Below are 24,080 nucleotides of genomic sequence, written 5' to 3'. Positions count from 1 at the left end.
ATGCTTGGGCCACTGTAACCATCCAGCCAAGGTACAGCTGGTTGTCTTTTCCTCTCCAGTTAAATCATGCAGGACTACTTGCTTTTATGGTTTTCAATTAATTTGTCTTGGCTTTAGAAATAAAACCATAAAATAATGCAAATTTTAACTAGTCAGGCAATATCTGTAGAGAAAAAAATGAAGGTAATGATTTTGATCAGTGGCCTTTCATCAGCACTGTTCAGCTAGAGAAATATTTGGGTTGTTGCTGATTTGCCCCTCCAGTTCCTGCTATGAGGTCCTTGTGTGCATGTCTGTGTACCTCTGGCTGTGGGATTGGGCTTAGATGTGAAGCTCCTTCTGGTGGAGCAGCTGTCAAGGATGTCACGAGGGATGTCCATACCGATGGACCAAGGATGTCACGAGGGATGTCCATACTGATGGAATTGCACCCAACCAAAAGACCCAGAGCTGGAAAAAAAACTGAGGAAATGACAGATAAGAGACCAGTTCTTATGATGAATTAGTACATGCACATTCTCACTGAGTTTGTGTATACTTGGACCTGCATACAGAAAGCTGGGCATGCTTCTGTGGCCTAACGTGTAGGCTTTGTCTGAGTCTTGTTCTCAGTCATGTTTCGTTTGTGCATCTTCAGTAACTTAGCAATAACCCTGTTGTTAAACCATATTTGCCTAATGCTCCTGTTTTTTTTTACTGGAAGAGTATTAATTTATCTGAATAATTGTGGTTTTCTTTGTGGATGGCTCTTATCAACACGTTGGGGGAGGTTTCAGCTCCTGTTGCATCTGTTGTGTCAATCCAGTGGAGCAGTTTCAGGCACATTTCTGTCCTCACTTTAAAACTTTTTACAAGTCCTGTTTATATTGCTTGCTCCAACTCTCTCACAGACACTAACTCTTGCTGGGATGGGGTTCCATGGTGCCCATCCACCCGGATGCCAGTTCCCACCCACCTTGCATGTTACCCAGCCTCCTGCTTTGATCTGGCTGTTTAAGTTGTAGGATATTGTAATCTTGTCCCCTTGTGTGGGCATATACATATCTGTCTGGATCCATGCTTGTTGATTTCAAGTGAAAACCAAAGATTGGTTACTGTACTCATTATCTGACTGTAGCCTATGCTGAAAGAATAGGCTAAATAGAGATGACGATGGACTCTCAAAATTGCAAAGTTAAGACCCTGGTGATGAGGCTGCAAAGAGAAATGTTGCTCTCTCCAGCAAATGCTCCCAATGTGACAATACATGTTGGTCTCAATACTGTTACACTTGGCTCTCCTCTTTGAGTCTTTCCATCAGCTCTGTGCTGAGGGGTTGTTGAATTATCTTTAGTGCATCACTAAAGTTGCTCTCTCCTTGGCTATGGGGAGTGATATATGGGTCTCAGGGCATGCATTTGCTGTTTAGTTTCTGTGCTCACTCTAGTGGGGGGGGGCTGCAAGGGAGAGTATGTCCAGGTCCACATTGCCCCCTACATGTGTTAGTATTGTGGTGATACTCAATAGTCTCAGAATCTTGTGGGTCCTGCAAGAGAGCTGATGTTTTAACAGCAGAGGGCCTTGCTCCTTGGCAGGGGTTGTAAGGCTTTGGATTCTGCACTGGCGCCTGCCTTCTGGCTTGTCAACCCCCTGCTTCCCTCATCACCTCTCTTCGACCACGGCAAGTGCTTGGCCCATCTTGCTGGCCAGAGGAGTTTGGATCCCAGGCTGCATTGGGGCCAAAGAACTAATGAGCTGCTGGAGGAGGGTCCTGGGTTCTGGACGAAGAACCAGGATATCTGCTTCTCCAGCACACTCTAGTGATTGTCTCCCTTGCATCATTCCTCCTTGAGAATCGTGAAGAATCTGGGGGTGGGAGCAATTCCACAAACGTTGGGGGGCCCCTCCATCCACGCTTGCTGGGCCTATTGATGTTGACTGACCTGACACAGTGGAGAGAGTACACCTTGGAATGGAGTGATCTGTGTCACTGAGCATTGTGATGTTTGCTTTTTTTTCTTGAAGGAGAATTTTTCAGTGACTGCATTTATTGAATAATTGAGCAAGCTCACAACTGCATTCCAGTTGTGCTGCCTGTTCTGGTAGCCATTCCTTTTCTCATACTGGTAACACTAGAGTTTTGATAGTTTGGAGAGTTGCATACAGCTAGGTGGGAAATAGAAAACTACTTTTCCCCACATGTGGGGTGTAATTCTCCCAGGTTGGGCACAGCACTGCCAGCTTTTGTAAAGCTTTGCTGCCAAGTCTCGGATTTGTCAAATTGGGTAACGCAGCTAGTAGAGCTGCTGTCTGTGTCCCGATGACCAGAGTTCAATCCTGACCTGCAGTGTGATGTGGAGTCTGCACATTTTTCCCTCTGCCTGAGTTTCTCAACATTTCTCCACTCCCCCCACCCACCATACTTTGTGCTCTGGTTTCCTCTCACATCCCAAAGGCATGCATGTCAGTAGATTACCTGGCCACTGTTGTTTGCCTCTAGTGTGTGGGGAAGTTGTTGGGACTATGGGGAGAATGAAATGAGGAGTGTAAATGGGTGACAGATGGTTGGTGTGGGCTTGGTGGGCCAGAGGGACTGTTTCCCTACGTTATGACTGAGTAGTTCCTGTCATGTGACTGTGGACTCTGTCTGCACCGACGTTCTAGTGGTCGCCACTGTGAGCGCTCCCAGATGGGAGCTTGCCCTGTGACATCTTCACTTTGTCCAAAACTGTGTCACAGCCAATGAAAGAGGGTCGATTCACATTGATGACATCAAGACACTGTCCTGCCTTTCAGCCAGTGATGTTCTTTGTAATGCTGGACACTCAGTGCCCAACATGTGAAGCAAACTCCTACCAACAACAGTGCAATTCTGCTTGGGCAATGTTTTGCTTGAGGGATAAACGCCGATGGGGACACCAGGGAGAAACCTCCCTTGCTGGGCAATAGGTCCTTCCTCTTTTTTTTCTCCAAATGAGGGAGCTGATGTGATGCTGGTTTAACAGCTGAGAGGCTGTATTTCTGAGCTCACTCAACACTGCACTGAACTGTTGGCCTAGATTTTGTGTTCCCTGGAGTGGGACTTGAACCCACGACCTTGTAACTTGGAGGCAGGAATAAGGGAAACCCCTTGTGTTAAACTTGCTCTGTTTGTGTGCAGGAAAATTAATATTGAGTGAGAGGACTATTTACAATGGACCATACCCACTTACCTTAGAATGTGGCTGCCCAAACTATGTAGCCAGCAGATTTTCTTTCTCTATCACCCCAAATCGCCTATGGCTGAAGGAATCCATTGCCAGCTATTTCTCTGAGACCAATGTCAAAAGACAAGACAGACTACCTGTTTGAAATTGCATTTCTGGGAGAGAATTTCAACTTCTGAATGTGTGCAGTCATGGTCAGTAAGATTTGAGTACCACAAATGGATTAGAAATTGCCTCCAAATCTTCAATGTTGTGCACCACTGGTAGGCAGTTCTGGTCTTTCAGTACTTGAACTACAGCAGCTTTGTAGAATTACTACATACATCACCCTGTTGATATCTTAAAACAAAATACTGCCTGCACTTTTTAAGAAGTTGAAATTGTCCTTTCAGAAATGCAATTTCAATCATTTGTGTTCTTTTATTTTCCTATTGCCCTTCTGAGGTTTGCTATATGTAGTTTACTGTTAACCCTCAGTGGCCTGAAATTTGATGCAAGAATAATGGAGAATCTGCTAACGCTTTCTGTCATAATGAAGGAAGTTTCACTGTAACCTGCTGGAGAATGTATTTGTGTAGTTAAACACACAAATCCAGAAGTTATCAATAGTTTCCTGCTTCTTTGCAGATAATACACCTGTGCAGCAGCCTCTAGTACAAGGGGTGAACTAGCAATGAATTGCACAATAATCTTAAGGGTGCATGAGGTGTAATTTATTTTATTAATGATAAGTCATAATTAATGCAAAACAATCTCTGAGCATGAGATAATACTTTTATTTCTGTGCCTTCCTGCCTTCAGTATTTTAAAGTCTCATACCTAAATTATAACGTTTCTCCTTTTGCTTTAACCTCGTTTCTATTTTTATTTTGGACTCCATAGTTTAAGAGGAAAAAAATAGTTATGAGCTACTTTAACTTTCTAGTTTGCTGTTCAAGAATTTTGTGATTGGCTGCTTCCATTGAATCTGTATCACGAGGACACTGGCTCTTTTGTAGACAGGTTTCAATGAAAGCCAGCATCGTTGCCTGGAACTGCATTATCCAGGCCTATATTTTGAGTCTCGGATCCTTGTGTACTATTAGAAAACAGCATTGATACAGTAAGTGAAAAGCAGCTGTAAATAAAATTTAATGGGTTAGTGGCTAAAGGTTTAGGTTTTCATTTTGACAAAAAAAAACAAATGAAGAATTCAATTCCCCAAAACCCTGGTTTTAAAAGTCCTGGAATCCCATCTAATAAAATTGGAATGCAACTTATTCATACAGTATAAATGTATAGAGAATAGCAGCCCCTTTGTATGTTATACTGGTTTTCGCTTGTTTTTGTGGAAAAACAGACGGGATCATGATTTCCAAACCATTGGTTTAAATCCCCTAGAATAAAAATAGACCGTGTCTCATACCCTTAGTTAATGGCGTTACATTCACAAAAGCAAATGTGAAATGGGCCAACAACTGGTGTGATCGAAGAACTTCGTTTTACATTTTTTTAAAAAAATCAATTTTTGGCAGGATTATTTATAGTTCAAGTGACTTTTTAAAACATAAATTGGGATTGTAACCCATTTTACAGTATCAGCCTCTGCTCAGATATGCACGTTGTGTTTGCTTACATCACAAAGGTTTGTAATGTACACTTTCCACCTCATTCTACAATAACCACGAGTCCTCGTGAGTCACCAGGAACCTGAAACTTAAAACAAAGCATGAATAGCTTTGCTTTTAAGAGAATATTTTAAACCTTTCTAAAGTAGGGGATTAGAAGCAAGTAATCCAATCTCTTGAGAGCAAGAACCTGCACTTGGCCACTCGAGATGGCAACACTGCATTGAACAGCAAATTCTGCTTTTTAAGAAAAAGGTAATTATTGTGGTATAGTTCTATGCATTGATTTTTCTTGAATCTGGTAAGCAGGAAGTAGTCCATAGAACTTCTGTATTTTGAAATTTGTATATTTAGAAACTTTGCATGTCATTGGGATATTTTGGAGTTGATCAATAGTTTTGTAGCTTGCTTTGTGTGCTTTCAGTGTAATCATTCATTTTCTTTTGTCTTTTGTATTTTGGAATGAGTTGTAGGAGAAGGGGTGGTGGGGGAAGGTTCTGTTTCAGTTTTGGTTTTCTGGCTTGACATGAAGTAATCCAATATTTATATTTGCAAAAGCAGGATCACCAGGAAACATGGGTTTTTGGTGGCGTGGTTTATCCAGTTTCCTGTTTTGAAGGCTTTTTCTTGCTCTTGAGTGCAGTTGCCTCCTGTTCATGGGATCTTTTGTGCAAGTCCTTCTCTGAACCTGTGTGCTTCAGAATTGAAAGGTGGAGGGTGCCCGTACCATCAGTGTTCAGAGACAACAAGCTCTGGTCCTTTTATCATCTTTGCATCACTTGTCCTATCTGTGCATTTATTGGCACAGCAAATAGAAATATGAACATAAAGCTTTGAAACCGGAATGTGTAAGCCAGTTTAATGTCTGTACCACACCCGGTTCGTCAGTTCCTGAGGATTAATAAATAAATTACAACATGGAAGCAGGCCATTTGGACCATTGTTTCTGTGCTGGTTGGAAAAAGCTACTCCGCCTAACGCCACCTTTCAGTACTGGGTCACAGCTCTTCATGTACACATCCAAGAACTATATACCACCCTTTTCAGGCATGAGTTCCAGACCCCCTCCTCCGTCTAGGTGAAATTGTCTTCCACGCCAATCTAATCCCTTAAACCCCTTGCTGCAAACCTATGCCCCCTGCTTTTGGCCCTTCTGCTATGGGTCCTTATTTACTACATCTGTACATGTATACATGTATGTGTGTGTGTGTGTGTGTGTGTGTGTGAGAGAGAGAGAGAGAAAAACGTATGTACCTTGGTTATGTCTCTTCCCTCACCCCTCCAACCCCAGCCTCCTCGGTTCCAAACATGAGCCCATATCATCTTCCTTGAGTGCTAAAATTTTCCAGTCCTGGCAGCATCCTGTAAATCTTCTTTTGTACCCTCTCCAATACAACTGCATCTTTCCTGTAAAGTGGGACACTCCTCAATGCTCGAGCTGTGGCCAAACTAGTGTCGAACATGGTTCCAGCAAAACCTTCCTCGTGTATTCTGTGTCTCTGCTAATAAAGGAGAGAATCCACATGCCTTTTTATCTACCTGTCCTACTACTTGCAAGGATGAGTGGATCTAAACTCATTCTCTTCCTCTGTACCCCATTTATTGTAGATTTCCTTGCCCTGTTGCAGCTTCCAGGTGGATTACCTCGTTCTTGGGGTTAAATTCCATGTGCTGCTTTTCTGCTGTGGACACTGAATATTAAATGGAAGTTCACAGGATCCCAGGGACTTCAATATGGTCACACTCAGGGTTGCAGTGCACCTGGTGCCTTTGGAGAGACTTGGAAGGTTTGGGTGGGAGGATTTTAAATTTGATGTGTTGGTGGCAGGTAGCCGACTCTGGGCAGGAGGGTGAGAACTGCAAGTGTGGATGTTGGTGTTTGTATGATGTGGGACCTCTAACAGAAAGGGAGAACTGTTGAGAGTAACTAAACTGCTAGGTGGAAAGAGGTGTAAGTGAAGGGACAAGGGACCAGATACTGTGGGGATGGAAGGAGTGAGCTCAGTTTCCTGATTGGTAGATATGGATGGTATTGCATGCAACTATGAAGCTCCCCCAGTGGTCAAATGTCCTGATCCCCACTATTGGGCCTGGTGTACCAATGAGCAACGGAAGGCTCCTCATACTTCATGGTTGCAGCTTTGGAAGGCAGAGAGAACATTGGAAAGAAAGTGGAGAACAAGATTTTGCAAATGGTAATCTGTTCTCCTTGAAGGAGGGTGACTATTCTTAAATCTTCACTCTCCAAATCACCCAGAGGTTCAGGATCTGGTTACAAAGCAATCAGCCTGGTACCAGAATAGAATGGTAAAACACTGCTTGGCTGGCTCCACTTGAAGGAATCAAGCCTTTTGTTTCTGCCTTTTTGCTACTGTGTCTACAGTCTACTCCCCAAAGGACTCTTCAAACCATTAAGAAAATGTTTGAATTTGTATTTGTCAATGGCTTTTCATTCCTCAAACCACACCAATGCACTAATAGTCAAATGATTAGTATGATGTGCTTGCTGTTGTTCTGCAGGTAAAACTGATAGCCACTTTCATAAAGCCAATCCCCAGAAATGGCAAGGAGGATGAATGGTTAGTTGATTCATTTTTTAGGTTGGCTCACAAAAGAATGAGGCCAAGACTTGGGGATAATACCCTGGTGTTCAGTAATTGCCTTATGATCTTGCAACTGTGCTTGTTTGGATGAGTGTATTGTTTCATTCACTCCATTCCATTAATTACTTGGCTTTGGATATAAATAACTCCTGAATCAAACACATCAAGCATGATTATCAACTGCACATCCATTGTTTATCATTTAGCACAGGAATTTTGGTTGAAAGAAATAGTTCCTCTCAGTTGTGCATAACCTGGATGCACCATGCAGTGATGCAAGACTTCTGTTGAAATGCTCTATGCAAATGCATCGGCATGTTGCAATGTACTTCACAAACCATAAGCTGTTTTTTGACCTGTAGGAGCAGTTGTAATGTAGAACGTGCAATAGAGATTTGCTCTCTCAAACACCAGTATAATAACCAGATGGTATTTTTAGTGCAACAAACAATCTGCTGGAGGAACTCAATGGGTCGAGTGGCATCTGTTGAGGGATTAATATCAATCGAGGCTCCAGGGAGAATTGTTCTTAAATAATGTCAGGGAACACTTTTTCATTCGAGAGTGGGTGGGGCTTTGGTTTAATGCTTCATTGGTGGACTATGCCAACCCTGCCCCAGATGACGCTGGAATGTCCACCAAGGTTTAGGCTTCATGTGCCAGAGCTTAATCACATTGAATGAAGGTGCACCTGTACCTGTCTGCTGCTTTCGTTGAATGCTCCTGGGAGCCAACACCTGAAACTAATGTGGTGCACCTGGCTAAAGGCAACTTGTGCCAGTTATGGGTGTGCCTGGCACATGTTGCACTACCCAAGGCTGAACCACTATACTTAATGTACTGGTTGTGTGTGGGGTGGGGTTGCAGACCATGTGTGGCAGGAGTTGTTTCTTCTAAAAAAAATATACGCTGCAGAATAGTTCAGCCTTGGCTGGAATTTGTGCTCCTGTTGCATATTCCTCTGGATCTCAAAAAGGAATTAAATTAATTCTGGGTGCACCAGACTAGAGTTTATTTCAAAAGGAGCTTCCCATTTGCTGCTTGTCCCTTTTTGTCTTGAGTCAACTTCTCCTTTCTAGTAAGAGCATCATTCTTTGTCACTGTGTGTCTGGGAGGTTCAAGTATTGCACCCTGAAGCCTGTGGTGTGTAACTGAGCTGCGATATCTCTGGCAGACTGGACAGTAAGGAGTGGAATCTGCTCGAAGCCTCTTCAGCTAGGACTTCCCTGTTGTTATCAACAAAATAATGCTGCATTCTTAAAACAGAACAAACAATGTTTTATGACATTGGGACACCCCAAAGTCTGTCTAGTGCTGTTAAAGGGAGATGTAATAGCCAATTTGTGCAGAAGTTCCCTTGAGCAGCAATTTATTAATGACCAGACAATCTGTTTGGGTGCTGGTAGAGGGCTGGTCTTTGGCATGAGCACTGCTGCTTTGTGAAATAGTACGGTGTTATCACCTGCGGGGGCAGACAAGGCATTGCTTCGACGTCTCTCCTGAAAGACTTGTCACCGACTGTACGCAGCCTTCCCTCAAATGTCACTGGAGCAGGTGGTGAAGTTTCTGAAATGGACTTGAACTCTGGCAATGTGGCAGGAGTGGAGCCTTGCCTCCCACTGGAGTGGTGCTGCTGTGGGATTCTGCAGGTGGAAGCATCCCACCTCCCCCTGACACTAAATATGCACTTTTAATCCCCCCCACACTGCACCCTCTTCCCAGGATTAACCAATTGGTCAACGTCAGTAAGGCAGATGATCCTAAATTTGATTCAAATATGTAAGTGTACCCAAAATAAAGTTCTCAAGGCTCACTGGTTCACATGCAGTGTCTAAGCCTATAAATGAGTCCAAATGATTCTTCCACGTCCCCCCGTTATTCTTTGCTGCTGAGTTGAGTGGGTGACAGCTCTGGACCTTGTTTACCTGGGCACTTGTATTTCCGTTCCATTGCCGAGGGCAGCATTATAAAGTTGAGATGTCTGCTGGAGCTGTGAGGACTGGGGTTGGGTGGCAGCAGCTAAAAGTCTAATGGTACTGTTGTAGCTTACAGAGCAGGTGAACTCTGGAGCAGATAGCACCACTGGCTACTGCCTTTTGAACCAAGGGTTTGGATGTGTTGATGTCGGATTGCTGGGAAGCAACTATCTGTATGTTTAAAAGCACAAATGTTCTCGTCTCCCTGCCACACTCCGGTCCTACGAACAGTGTGAATGTATGGCCACAACGCTCCATTGATTTGAAGTAAAGCAGATCAAAATGTGCACATGCATTTGACTTGGCCATATAATGGAGAGCACAGCACTTGCCCTCTAATGCGGAATTTCCATTTAAATACTTTTTCAGTGAAAAGTGCTCACTGAATCATCTCTGTGCAGCAAGACAGCAGTTTCATTTGTTAATTGATGATTGTGTTAATTTTTGATGTGTTCTCTTGTATCCTGCTGTTATGTATAATTTTTTAATTATGACGTTCAAGGAGTTTGAAATGCTCTCGCTCTCCTCAGAAATGATCAGTGGAAAGTTTGAGCCATAGAAGGTACTGAATTTTTGGAGCTGTCTGCCTATCTTAATCATTTAAAACTTCAAATGGTGCTAGTAGGTCCTTGCTAGCTGGATGGTTGCCTTAAATGTTGTGATCGGGTGGCTACTCTTGTACAAGTCTGGGAACAGCTCTTTGGCCAGTGTCCTTTCGTCAGTCCTTTCCACCACTGGCCCAGTGTCTAATGAGTTGTTTGGGAGCAGAAAAATGGAAACTAGTGGAGGATGTTGGATCTGCCATGGATACAAGTAGGACTCAACTGGGAGAGTGGGAATTGAATCAAAGTGGGTAGATAAGATCTTTATTAGTCACATGTACATCGAAACAGTGAAATGCATCTTTTGTGTAGTGTTCTGGGGCAGCCCGCAAGTGTCGCCACGGCGCCAACATAGCATGCCCACAACTTCCTAACCTTCCTCGTCTTTTGGAATATGGGAGGAAACTGGAGCACCCGGAGGAAACCCACGCAGACACTTGGAGAACATACAAACTCCTTACAGACAGTGGCCAGAATTGAATCCAGGTCGCTGGCGCGGTAAAGCTTTATGTTAACTGCTACAATACAAGTGTTGTAGGATTAGTTGAAATAATGGCTCAACTAGAGCAATTCTGCTTGTGGATGTTGGAACAGGTGGAAATGGGCTGTGCGGGGTCAGCGCATTTAGGCCATGGAGGGAAGATCTCCCAAGGAAGGGAGGTCAATGAGTGCTTGGAGACGATTGGCCTGATCTTCCCAAAGACATGAGGGCTTGCAGGTTAATTGGCTGTAAGTTGACCCTTGGATGAGTGATAGAATCGGGGGGGGGGGGGGGGGGGGGGGGGGGGGGGTCAACAAGGATGTGAGACTATAAATTGGGACTTAATGTTGATGGTCAGCATGGACTTGATAGGCTGAAGGACCTGTTTGCGTACTGTTTCTCGGACTGTTCAGTGGTGGGTTGTGATCCAGTGGGGGATGAGTGTCTGAGAGCTGATGTTCAGCCTCTGCCGTCAGTTGCTAAATCTGTTGTGTGATTCACTGCACATCAAATCTTGCAAATTCCCTTCCCATCATCCAGGGACCCATAAAGTCCTTCCATGAGCAGTCATTGGCTGATGTGTGGGAGCATGATTTTTTTTTTGTTCCTTATTTTATACACACACACACACACACCCCTACCTTGAGCCCCTCCCAGTGGGTACAGCTTGTTTACAAGCCCAAGGAACTGATCTCATTTGTAAGGGGGCAGGGAATTGGCTGTATGTTGCTTCCTTTTGCTGCATTCAGGAGGGACCAAGCTTGAGCTTAACCTTGGGGTGAGCAGAAAAATTCCGAGGCTTCATTCCTTGCCATGGAAACTGAACTGTGGTCATTATTGAAGTGCCGTTTGTGGGAGCTGGCAGTGCGTAAATTGGTCATTACTGAATTACATCAACTCCTGCACTTTGGAGGTATTGGAGTTATAAACTTTGGGGCAAAATGCACAGCAGCAGTGAAAGTTCTTCCTTTAGCTTCTGGTCACTTGAGTGTAGTCAGTGATGAGAGAACAGTGTGTTTGTTGTCTTGTAGGGTAACAGTGGCTGACTTTTAAACAGTCTGAATGGGTACATCAGAGAAACACAGCCACTTTAACCTGAACCTGTTTCCTTCCCAATAGATGGTGACCAGAACAAAGAAGATCTTTGTGGGTGGATTGTCTGTGAATACCACGGTGGAGGATGTCAAGCAGTATTTCGACCAGTTTGGAAAGGTGAGTGAAACGTGAGCCTGGCTGCTGCTTGCATTCATTATTTTGTGTTCGGATCCATCCTCGAATCTGGGTCACTCCGTTTTTTCTTGCTGCAGATTTTTCCAGGTTAAGCATGAAGTTCTCTGCAATTCTTCCCCACCCCCCCAGAATAAGGTGAGAAGAAAGGGTTCTCGGTGCTTTTCTTTTAGTCTTGTTAATTGAGCAGCTGCATTCGGGGCCGCTGCTCCCTCCCCCAATTTCAGCCCCCACCCCCCACAACCCCTCCACTCCCAACTCTCGGCCTCCTCCCCACTACCACCATCCCAACCTTCCCCGGTTGGTGCCACTGTCACCATGGCGACAAGATGAGAGGAGCAGTCACACACAGGTTCTTTTGTTTGGGCCTCAATTCAGCGCTGGCACGCAAGCCAGTCAGAAGTGACAGGAGAATAGGCAAACTCTCCGGCAAACTCTCCAGGGGATTGCGAGAGTAATGGGCACAAGGAGAATTGCTGCCACTCAGACTTACCTTCAACTGTCTGAGATGACTGTCCAGCCCCAGCCACCACACACCGTCCCCTCCCGATTGGTCAGCTGCCCCACGGTTTATTAATCTCCTCTGTTGCCATGGCTCCCCGGACAGCTTTAGGAAACAAATTAGGAGCTGTGAGCACTTACCAGTGGGCCAATGGGAGCGTGAGGATCATCAGATTTAACAACGGATTGCTGGGCTCTTTTGTGTCGCTCCAAGAGCTAATAAAAGGAATTGCAAATCCTTTTGTCAGATTAGTCTCAGGACCCCCTTTCTACTGAGGCCCTGTCATGGAGCTGGTCAGAAATTTATTTTAACAAGGTTTAGATTTAAAATAAAGAACTTAAATGCTCAAAATAAATGAAATAAATCTAGTTCCTGCAGTTCAACAGTGACATTTAAATTCCTAAATGATTTTCCTCAGATTTTACAACCCAAAGGTTAAGGAGTATCGCCTTTTGTATCTGTGGTGCTCGAGTGCAAGTGGATGTGTTTGAGATCTTCACCGAGCAGAGGGAATGACTATGGATGAGAGTAGCAGTAGGTACAGTTAGAGGAAATGAGTGTGGGAGAGGCTGTAGGTACAGTCAAGGGAATGCCTGTTGTGGATGTGGATGGTGCTTTTCAGGGAGTGCTTTTGCTGCACAGGTTTTGTGGAGAATGTTTTGGAGAGAAGGGGCTAACAGTTGAAGGACTAACCCTTCAAAATGGCACTGGGGACGAGATGCAAGCCCTCAGTCGGAATGTGTTTGATGATGGCCTGTGGAGATTGTCTACTTGAGTGTAACAAAATGATTTGAAAGTAGAGTTTGGTAGGGGTTTGAGTGAGAGTTTGTTGGCTAGTGGAGATGAAGCTGCCTTGTGCACCATATTGAGTTTGTTATCCTCCTGCACTGATCCTTGGTCTCCTTGGGATAATCCAATATATTAAAAGAAGACCCCGATGAACTGCAGCAGGTGAGAAGGACAATTGGGCCCTGCCTCCTTGCATCTAGCAATTAGGCATCAGGGTTTTCCTGAGATCGCTATGTTGCTCTTGGGCCTGGTAGTGCACTGGCTGGAAAGTTGTGGTGTCCCACCATGGATGTTCATGGGTCATGGTCAGAGCATCTGGATGAGCCACCCATGAGGAAGGTGGTCTGTCCTACTGGATGGAATATTGATCTGGTGAAATTGACTTGACATTCACAATAGCATTGCTGATTGGAGAGTCCTGTGGCTGGTGGTAGAGTACATGGTGTGCTTCAAAGGCGCTTAAAAACCACACAACCATCTAGAATTGGTCCCAGTCAGCAATAGTGGATTTTGTTCTACTTGTCTGTCTCAGATGGTCCCCACTGCCTGCACTGAGCTTCTCCTGCCTCTGGGGGAGTTACAGGTGCCCACTGCAGGCAGTGGGGACCCTCTACCCAACTTGCTCAGCCTCTCCTCTCTTTCAGTGGGCTGGTTTCTTGTATGGCAAGTCTGTCATACGAGGAGAGATTGAATTGGCTAGGCCTCAGTGCATTAAGTTTATCAGAAGGTGAGGTGATTGCATTGAAACTTGCACATTTTCTTGGAGGACTCCACAGGAGGAATACAAAGAGGATATTCCCCCCCCCCCCCCCCCCCCATTTGCGGAACCTAGAACAAGGGGTTACAGCCTCAAAATAAGGGGTTGGCCATTTAGAACTGAACGGAGGTGAAATTTCTTCACTCTGGGAGGTGGGGGAAGGGGCACATCTTTGGAATTCTCTCCCCTGGAGATCTGTGGAAGCTTGGTCATTGGTTCCATCCAAAGCCAATGTTAATGTTTGGATGATGGAGGAATTGAGGGATGTGGGGATAGAGTAGAAGTAGAAGACTGGCCATGAAATGGCCTCTGCCCACTCTTATTACCTGTGTCCTGTCTTTGGCGAGATGGCGTAATGATGATGAAGACTTGTAGAACAGCAAGGTCAGAGATTTATGTTAGAAATGCTGCAGTCAGTCAGATTCTGTCAGGCGGGGCAATACTATCTGTTCCCATTTCTGATCACCATGTGGTGATACTTCCCAGAGAGCACGTGCAAGTGGGAACCTTACTAGAGGGAGGGGTAGGTTTAGATTGAGAGGAACCTCACCCACCATAGCCAAATACCCAATTGGATCTCCCTGACCCCAAATTTACCCATATGGGAGGGTACCTGGTCCCTTTGGAATTTCAGTCCATCAAATACTTCCCCTTCAGAAGGAGAGAGGGTTTACAATAGCAGCGGCTCCTGTGCAGTTGCAATTCCTGTTTTGGCTGATGTGGAATCCATTCCCTTTTCCCTCCCCCACCCTTTGTGACGGTTTCCACAGCAACCGGACTTGGAGGCAGCCTGACAAAGCTGCTGCTTGTAGAATGATCATCTAGGTGAGAGTGGAGGACAGCGATGTTCTAGTCCTAGAAATAATTCCACTTTTAGTTCCTAGTTCGTGGGCCTTGAGTTTTAGTCTCATAGTCTCTGGAAGAAACTTTAGTTCTAGTTTTAGTTTAGTCTTTGTTCACAGATTCTAGTGACATTTTAGTTCTAGTTTTGGTTAGAATTTCAGTCAAAATGTTGTTTGCTGCTTTCCTTACTCTCATTCTAGACTTTTCAGGAGTGTTTTAAAATTGTTTCCAAAAAAAAAATTTTCACTTTCACAACGAACAAGAAAAGCTGAGAGATAATCAGACTGCGGTGTGCATGAGAACTAAGGGGAAGAATCCTGGTGTCCGTAGCAAACATCGTAAGTGTGTTATTGTGCGTGTGTTTACAATTTCAATAGAAGTAGCGACTGACGCCACTTTACTGTAAAATCTGGTGTATAAGTCGCTTCCCTCTGGGGATTTCACTTTAAGAAAACACCATTTTTCTTTTGGTTAATCCATGACATCTTTTGATGAACTTGTCTGTCCACATGACTGAGATCTATCACTTTACAAAGCAGTACATGTGGTGAGAGAACCTGTGGCCCAGATGGCAGGCTTGGAAAGTGGAACTTGAAACTTGTGTCCTCGCCAGAATAGGTAAGTACTGTGGGCTTTCAGTACCGCAGTGGGTGTGCATACATCCTGGGAAATGTATGCACAGGAAAACTGCAAAGCAGGAGGGCAGGGAGGTGCCAAATCAGTGCGTACAGGCTGGGTTTGAGAGAATAAGGGCTTGAGAGAGCAACCACGGCTCGCTCTCAGATCTCTCTTCCTCCCTCCCCTTGACTCTTCCTGTTGTCTCCCTGGCTCCTGCCCTCTTACGCCTCCTTCCACCCCCCCCCCCCCCCCCCAAAAACTTTTACAGCCACCCAAAATAGATGGATGTTTTCCCGCCACCTCAGCCTCTGCAGGACCTCTTGCTGCCCCTCCAGTTGGAGGGTGGAGAGACTTGATCTCCAATCGTGGAGTTCAGTAGGGAAGGTCAGATGGGCGAATCCTGCATTCTGCTTCCACACACTGTCCAGGCAGGACGACTGTGCCTTGCATCAGCGGGAGAGGTCAGTTTGCAGTGGAAGAGGGGGTGGTTTGGGGTCAAAGTTGACAGGCCAACCAGCTGCAGCTGATTTTGCAACCTGTGGTTAATGTGATGTACACCTGTGTAAAAGTTGCATTTTCTTTTGCACACCTCAAAAAAAAATCCTCAATGACTTGCACACACAATTTTATGGTATTTATCCATTTTGCATTTCTCCAACTTCCATTCCTTTGATTCTGGAAGCTGCTCATTCTTTTGAATCCCACAAAGAATTTAAATTTAAAATCCTAATCTTTGGTTTTAATCCTCATGAGAAATGCAGTTCTTGGTGATCTTGGTCACATTTGCTTGATGAAGACCTGGCGTGAAGCCTGACTGATTTACTGAGTGGGTGGGAGGTAGAGGGTTTGGCTGCAACAAAGGGCTCCGTTTAAGGTACGGAAAGGGAAGGGATGGGCCAAGGAATTGTTCTAACACTGGGGGGGAAGATTGGGGAAAGTTTAAATCCCCCCATGGGTTTTAAGGTGAGAGGGGAAAGATTTAAAGGGGACCCTGAGGGGCAATTTTTTTTCACATGGGAAGTGGTGGATATGTGCAATGAGCTGCCAGAAGAAGTGGTTGAGGCAGGTATAATTGCAATGTTTACAAGACATTTGGACAGGTACATGGATAGGAAAGGTTTGGAGGGGTATGGGCCAAACACAGGCAAATGGGACTAGCTCAGGTAGGCATCTTGGATGGCACAGATGAGATGGGCTGAAGGGCCTGTTCCCGTGATGTATTAGACTACGATTCTGAATGGTGAGCCCTGTAAATTGGCAGAGGAATGATGAACTCTGGTTTAAATATGGTCCCTTTTTTGTGTTTAATTTGGTTCATTTATAAAATCTGTTGAAAGCTTTGTGGTGTGGAATCATAATCTCAGGGTTTTACTTTAACTTCTGGCCAAAGTTACATGGATATAAATCACTGCTGAATTTCTGGTGACATATTACAGGTGGACAGGGTTGCTGCAGGGTAAACTTGGAACTTAGACCATTGGCTTGCATGGAAACAGAGAGACCAATTTGAAGGACTTGGGACCTCAAAAATAGAAGCACAATTGGGTAAAGATTGGCGTTAACCCAAAGATGACTGAAAGCTTGGTCATTGGTGCCCTTTAAAGAGGATCAGAGGAAAGCAGAGGGAAATGGGGAGAGCATTCTTGAGTGTGAAGCTTTGTTAAACAAGTGGATGGAGGGAGGGTTTGATGGATCAGAGTGAGAAATTGGGAGCTCTGGAGAAGTTGCAAGTCTGGAAGAGATTGCAGAGCCGTGAATTGTACAGGATGCAAGAGTGTTTGAACATAGGATGTGAAATAAAAACAGAATGGTGGGAAAACTCTATGTCAGTCAGCATCCATGGAAAGAGAAACAATTAACATCTTGGAACGTCATCAGATTTTTTTTTATTTACTGAAGAGAATGTGATGTTGGACACTCTGGGGAAGCCAATGGCCAAAGTAGATTGTCAGGCCTGGATGATGAGTGACTGTGTGGAACATGGGAGGTTGGCCAGGATACCACTGAAACAGGCTCTGGCAAAGGTATGGAGGCAAGTTTAATGGCAGAAGGCTGAGCCAAGGCTGGATGCAAGTGATTTTTAAGGGGAAGGATTTGGACAGATTTTAAGTGTGTAGGATCAGAGGATCTGTGGGTTCTGAGGTTGTGAAAGGTCTGGATGGAATATAAACCTATAATATTCTGAGGAACAGATGAATGTGGAGAGGATGTTTCCTTTCGTGAGTGAATCTAGATTGAGGGTCATAGTCGTACAGCACGGAATGGGCTCTTCGGCCCACAATGTCTGTACTGGTCATCAAGCACTCACCCATGTTAATCCTATTTCATTCTCCTGTATTATCATCAACTCCCCTTCTACCACTGACCTACACACTCGGGGCGATGTCCATTGGCCAACTAACCTACCAGACCGTACGTCTTTGGGATGTGGGAGGAAACTGGAGCACCCAGGGAGAACCCACATGGTCACAGGGAGAACATGCAAATTCCACACAGATGGCCCCAGAGGTCAAGATTGGCCCGGGGTGCTGGAGCTGTGAGGCAGCGGCTCATTGTTTTTTCTTAAAATGAGTGTCCATTTTAAGATGGAAATGAGAGGAATTTTTTGTTTCTCCAAAGGTCATGAGTCTTTGGAACTCTTCTTGAAGGGCAGTGGAAGCAGAGTCTGAATAGATGGGGATGGAGAGTTGAGGTTATAATTGAATCAGCCATCACCTTATTAAATGGTGGAGCAGGCTTGAGGGGCTTGGCCTACTCCTAATTCGTACGTTCATAATGGCCGAGGAGGGGCTGGAGTTTGAGGCAGGAGCTGGTGACATTGCTGGTTTTAATGTCCACCTGGGGTGATATTTCAAAGGGAGAAAGTGGAACTTCATGCTGAAATCCTGGAAGGCAACAAATCCTCCACTGTTCCCAGCACCCACCACCTCCATCTCCCCCCCCCCCCCCCCCCACAGAGTGAGCTTGCAAAGTTGCCACAGGAAGGGGGAGGGGGTGATATGCAGGGAGAAATCACTGCTGAGACTGGAGGGGGACACAAGCCCTTCAAATGTACAATGTGTTTCAAATTGAGTACTTGCCAGCTGTTGAACAAAAACAACAGGAGAGTAAAGTAGTTTAGTTCCATTTGACAAGATGCTGCCACCTATTGAGAGTTTGGTTGGGGTCATTAGGATTTAGTGATTGGTGGAGGTGGCTGGGAGAGGAATAACAATGGTGAGTGTATTTTCAAAATAATTGGTTTTGAAGGGTTTTAGAATATTCTGAGAAAGTAATAAGGCCCTGTGTGTGTGCCTTTTGTCTCCTCTGGAATATTACAGGGACTGTTCTCCCCTGGTGTCTGTGTCACTGTGTGCAGGTGCTGGTTAGTCTGACTCCTGCTGCTCCTCTTACCCAGAGGAATGTTCAACTCTCCACATTTGCATTTTGCTTCTATTTTCTCCACAGCAATAACAACAATGCATTTTATGTATTTTAAATAATAAGTCAGATGCCTCTTCAGTAAGTTTTGCTTCAAGATCTGTTTCATTAAACTGCTCTGAAATATTTTTTTGAAAACTCACTTTATCCATTAAATCCCCAAACAAATTTCATAACTTCTGTTTGGGTTTCTGTTTGCCTTTTTGTTTTTAAATGTGAAACTTGTGTGCAGAATTTTTCTGTTCTTGCTGCTTAAGGTGAAGAGGGAGATGTCACTCCAGTTTGTGGTGATGCACAACAGTGATGAATAGGGAAACCTTTAACGAGGCCAATAACTGTTTGACGGTCTCTCTTTTTTTGTGTGATGCGAACAAGTCAGACTTTGAAAGCAACTTTGTCTGTCAAGAGCTGTTATATGAGCCGTTGTCATTGCTTTGGGCTCCGACAGGCAATTATTAGTCACTTGGCGTGAAGTGATCTGGACACAAATTGCCTGCGCTACCTGTTTTGCATTGCTCTTTCAATGTATATTTAAAAATAACTTTTGGCAGGGCCGCCTCCACCCAGTGAGAGGTGAGAATGTGGCACCTGACACCACGGAGGAGAGCAAGCAGCTTACATTTACGCAGCACCTCCTCGGGACATTCCGAAGTGCTGTGGTTGGAGGAGGGAAGAGTGGAAATGGTGCTTCCCTCCGCTGTCTGCTTGGTGCCCCCTCCTCACCTGGACCCACCTATCACTTGCCAGCTCTTGCTCCACCCCTTCCCTTCACTCTTTATACCAGCTATCTCCTCTCTACTCTTTCAGTTTAGATGAAGGGTCTCAACCTGAAGCATTGACTGTCCATTTCCCTCCACAGATAATTCTCTTGAAGCTCTCTGAAATGGCATCGTGTGTGTTTTTTTTTGTTTGAGAGGGTGGACCTTGGCTTGGAATTGCATGCACATGGTGCCTCCCTAGACAGTGCAGCAGTCCCTTGGTCCTGCACTGGAACATTGGCTGAAGACCTTTTGTTCCTGAATCTCCTTGTACCAAATCAAGTAGTGGAAGTGAAAGCTGAGCTACATTTGCAGGGAAGCTCAGTAATGGCACGGCTGAGGAGAACAGCAGTAAGTGGGCTGGGAGGAGCCTCAGTGATGTTGAGCATCGGAGTGGAGCAGCCTTTACCTGTACAGTCCAAGAGTATGAGCCCTTTAAGGATACAAGAAATGGAAGCGGGAGCAGTGCATTCTTCTGTTTAAGAGGCATTTAGTCAGGCGCATAAACATGTCGGGAACTGAGGGATATAGACCACGTACAGGCAGATGTGCCGCTTAAATTGGCATCGTTGTCAGCACAAATATCGTGGGCTGAATGGCCTGTTCCTCTGCTGTACTGTTCTAGGTTCTCTTTCTGCTCGTCATTCACTAAAATCATGGCTGATCTCTTGCCTCAGTGCCACTTTCAGCCCATATCATATTCCGTTAAATATCCTGAAATTGTTCCTCATCTGTCCTGAATGATCGCCTTCTTATTTTGAGACTTGACCCCTGGTCCTTGACACCCCCCAATCAGGAAAGAAACATCATCCCTGCATCCACCCTGTTGAGCACTAATGTAACTTTAATTCTGCACTTCTCAGTTTCTTCTGCCTCACCAACAGGATTTTTGGTCATTTTCATTCTAACAAAGTGACACTGTGCAAGTATCCTCCTTGAGCACCTCCACCCCCAGACCTAGAACTTGCTTTCAACATGTTATTTTAAACTAAGATTGGGAGGAGGCTTTTCTCTTTCTCTTTCTCTCTCTTTGATGTTACAGCAGAGTCTGGCAGCCGGGTGTCTGTGACATCCTTGCAGTGCTGTTGCAGTACGCGAGGCTCTTGTGATCACCTCATTCAAACTCTGCTTCGGTCTCACGGCTGGGGGAGGGAAGACTGGGTGGACAAAGTTTTCTTTTGCAGAACGCTGCTGTTGAGTAACATCTCCTCTTCCCACCCTCTACCAGGCAGAAGACTGTATCACTGAAGGGGGGGGGTGTGGTGGTGGGGGGAAAGAAAATATACCCAACACAGGGGCATTGTGCAGCAACCTGCAACACACACAATCAGCACTGTTTGAATAAGTTGTCTGAAAAGCAGGAGAGCTTAGAATGGGGGGAGGGGGATGAGTGAGCTTGCAATTTAAGAGGAGGAGACTGAAATTTTAGTCTGCTGGATTTCACTTAATTGAATTCTTAATGAGCATTTCTGTTAGTCAATAGAAATTCCTCCTCCCCATCACATTGCATTCATCAAAGTTCACTGAATAGTTCAACCTTAGGGTCCTGCAAAGAACATGCAACTGTGTGTCTAAAGAACTTGTAATGCCACACACACATTCTTTGGATGTGTACATGTATGCAGTATTGTGAAGGATTATTTTTGGAGAGTTTCCTTTATTGCTTTTTCTTTTGCATTACTGCTGAGATATGGGGAACCCAAAGTCTCTTTAAAAATAAAACTAAAGGGGTGATGTGGGTCAGGTTTTTCCCTGTACCAGGACTGAAGCTAGTTTGGACACTTAATGCTAGCATAGGTTGTGCATGGAATATTCCTGCTGTTTGAAGTTATTTCCTATTAAGGCACTGGCTGAGAATTTCCTGGGAATGGTGAGCACTTTCCTACCCATTAAACCCACTCTTTTGCATGGATTCCCTTAGTGAGAGCTTCTTGATAATGCCAGCAAGGGTTGGTGCAGTGCACAACCTTATTGTAAACCATGTTGGAATGCTTTGACATCAGTGCTGTCAGATCATGAATTCAATATACAAAACAATTAAAAAAAAATCAAAGCTATTACTGAAACAGCTTTTAACAAAAAATGTTTTACTTAAATACCAAAGAATTAATTCCAAGGTTTTGTTACCCGAAGCTTGCCCCTCCTGCCTGCAGTTGTTCCACTCCATTGAATGAAATCACTGATCCCGCATTAGTGCAGGTTCACAGGTGGATTTACCAGCAGCCTACAGGAAACTGGTTCCTTGTCTGAGTGCAGTTGCGATGATAATCAACTGAGTAGGGTTAGGACTTTTGTGTTAGAGGCTGCTTGTAGGGAGATATTCTGGTAAGAGATTGTATACTTGAGCCTTTAATTGATAGGTGGACTTAGAACTAGTTGTAGAGGCTGGTTGCCATGTAGGCTTGATGCAGGAGGAGTGTTCACTTTTCCTGGTAAAGAGTCTCTGTTCACGAAAAAAAAATAATTTAATCAAGTAAATTCGAGGTGCCAGGTACTGCTGATGCTGGGGTCTGGAGCAGAAAATAAACTGCTGGAAGAACTCAGTGGGTCGACCATCCCTTTGCCTCCACAGATACTGATTGACCTGCTGAGTTTTTCCAGTAGTTTTTTTTTGAACAAATGGATTAGCCATCCAATTTGTACTGGATTGATTTTCTTTGATTTGGAAACTGGGCGGTAGCTGCTGCAGCATGTTTGTGCTGATGCTGAAAACTAATTTCACCTTTTACTTCAACATATTTCATATTTCCATATGACATGGGCTATTCAGCCTGTCAAATCTATGCTGGGTCTCAGAGCAATCCCATTTCTCCTCCTCCCCCCCCCCCCCCCCCCCCCCCCCCCACTTATTTCCCATTAACATTGAATGTGCCCGTTAATGCCCCTCATTCTCCCACCATCCACACATGGGGTATTTTACAGTAACCAATTAATCCTCCAACCAACGCATCTTTGAGATGCGGCAGGAAGCCAGAGCACCTGGGGGAAGCCCTCACAATCAAAGAGAATGTACGGCACCAGAGGTTGGAATCAAACAGGGATCGCTGGAGCTATGAAGCATCAGCACTGCTCTCTGTACCATGGCTGCCCATTCTTTGCTCTCTAGTAGCAGACCCTCCACTAACAAAAACAGTTACCTTTGTGCTGACCACAGATCAAAAACTTTTTCACAGAACTGGAGGGATGGTGAATAATTGTCTGCCCAACCTTCTGGAACATTGGGGAAGGAGTCACAGAGTGTGGGAACTGCCTCATCCATGCTGACTATCAAACACCCAATAACCCTCCCACATTTCCATCAGCTCCCCCCGATACCACCATTCACCAGGACTAATTTGCAGCAGCCAATTAACCTACCAATTAGCTTGAGAGGAAAGGGGTGCGCTTGCATGCATTCACTTGGAAAATGTGCAAACTCCACACAGACAGCACCCGAGGTCAGGATTCAACTCTTGTTGCTGGAGCTGAGAGGGGAAAGATTTAAAAGGAACCGGAGGGGCAACTTCATTCAGCGGGTTATGCGGAAATGGGAACGAGCTTGATGCTTAAAAGACAGATAGGAAAGGTTTAGAGGGATATGGGCCAAACACAGGCAAATGGGGCTAGCTTAGATGGGCATCTTGGTCAGCATGGGCAAGTTGGCCTGAAGGGCCTGTTTCCGTGGTGTAGGACTCTGACCCTACTAGCTGTACCACTCTTTTGTGCAGATTATATACTAATGCTGAAAACTAATTCTCATCTTTGCTCCTTAGCAAGGAGGTCGATGATAACTTTGACGATCAAAAGTGGAAATGATTTTTAAAGAATGTCTTTTCATGGAGAAATGAGCACTATTATTAGACACTGTCGAGGGATTGGTGGAGTGGGAATGCTATCCACGTAGTGTTTGATGCTTTTCAGCAGTGGATCTTTGGGTCATTTAAGTCATTGGGGTCTTTTTGTGAGTTAATAACCTTTGTGTCAACTTTGCCCTTCCTTTGTAAAGTTGTAGATTCAATTACTCACCCAAGCGATTGCATTTAAAGGAATAACTCCATTAAAGGGGTGCTTGGTATTGGATACATTTAGGTGGGGTCGTATAAACTCAGCAGAGCTTCTGTTACCACTTGGCCTCTGTGGCCGTGAGCTAGTGGCGAATGTGTTTTCTTTGCAGGTTGCAATTTAATCCATGAAAGCAAGGTTTCATCAACTTGGACTAATTTCCTAGATAAGGAATTTTAGGAAAGTAAAGAGAATGCAGATTGAACAGCACAAAGCATGAAATACTTAGACCTCCTCAGCACAATTACACTTTTAAGTAGGTAGCAGAGATGCATTTTGGAGGTCTCGGGGGACTTGACATACAATGTCTTGTCTGCATGTCATTAGGCCTGAAACTGTAGATTTGCACCATCTGGACAACTCGATATTGATCAAGGCAGCAAGAGCTGGATTTAGTTTGATTTCAAGAATAATCCATGCTAAATGTTAACAACTTCTTCCTACACATTGATTTTGAAGTCATTAGTATAAAATCTGTTAATTTATACATATTTTAAAAAAAGAGGACAGTTATGGTATCGCATTCCCCACATCTGTCACTCTGATACTATTGGGTTAGCTGGATTGAGACCACACCTTTTGTGACAACCGGTGATATGGAGGAGACTGGGGAGTGATATGATGTGTTCTAATGACTTATGGCGTACAGTCATTTACCAGCCTGTCATTTA

General features: G+C 44.7%; 1 protein-coding gene across 3 annotated transcripts in view; it reads left to right on the top strand.

Annotated features, from left to right (window-relative positions):
- The window catches only part of LOC127579381 (RNA-binding protein Musashi homolog 1-like), a 122,398-nt gene that overhangs the window by 23,536 nt on the left and 74,782 nt on the right, over nucleotides 1-24,080 (top strand). For all 3 annotated transcript variants that reach the window (XM_052032135.1, XM_052032136.1, XM_052032137.1), the window contains one exon: nucleotides 11,574-11,666. In XM_052032135.1, the coding sequence (XP_051888095.1) occupies nucleotides 11,574-11,666 (93 nt within the window). The remainder of the gene's footprint in view (nucleotides 1-11,573; nucleotides 11,667-24,080) is intronic.

Source organism: Pristis pectinata, chromosome 17, assembly GCF_009764475.1.
Source record: "Pristis pectinata isolate sPriPec2 chromosome 17, sPriPec2.1.pri, whole genome shotgun sequence".
Classification (NCBI taxonomy): domain Eukaryota; kingdom Metazoa; phylum Chordata; class Chondrichthyes; order Rhinopristiformes; family Pristidae; genus Pristis; species Pristis pectinata.
Note: the sequence above shows the minus strand (reverse complement) of the source record. Positions and strands in the feature narration are given on the sequence as shown.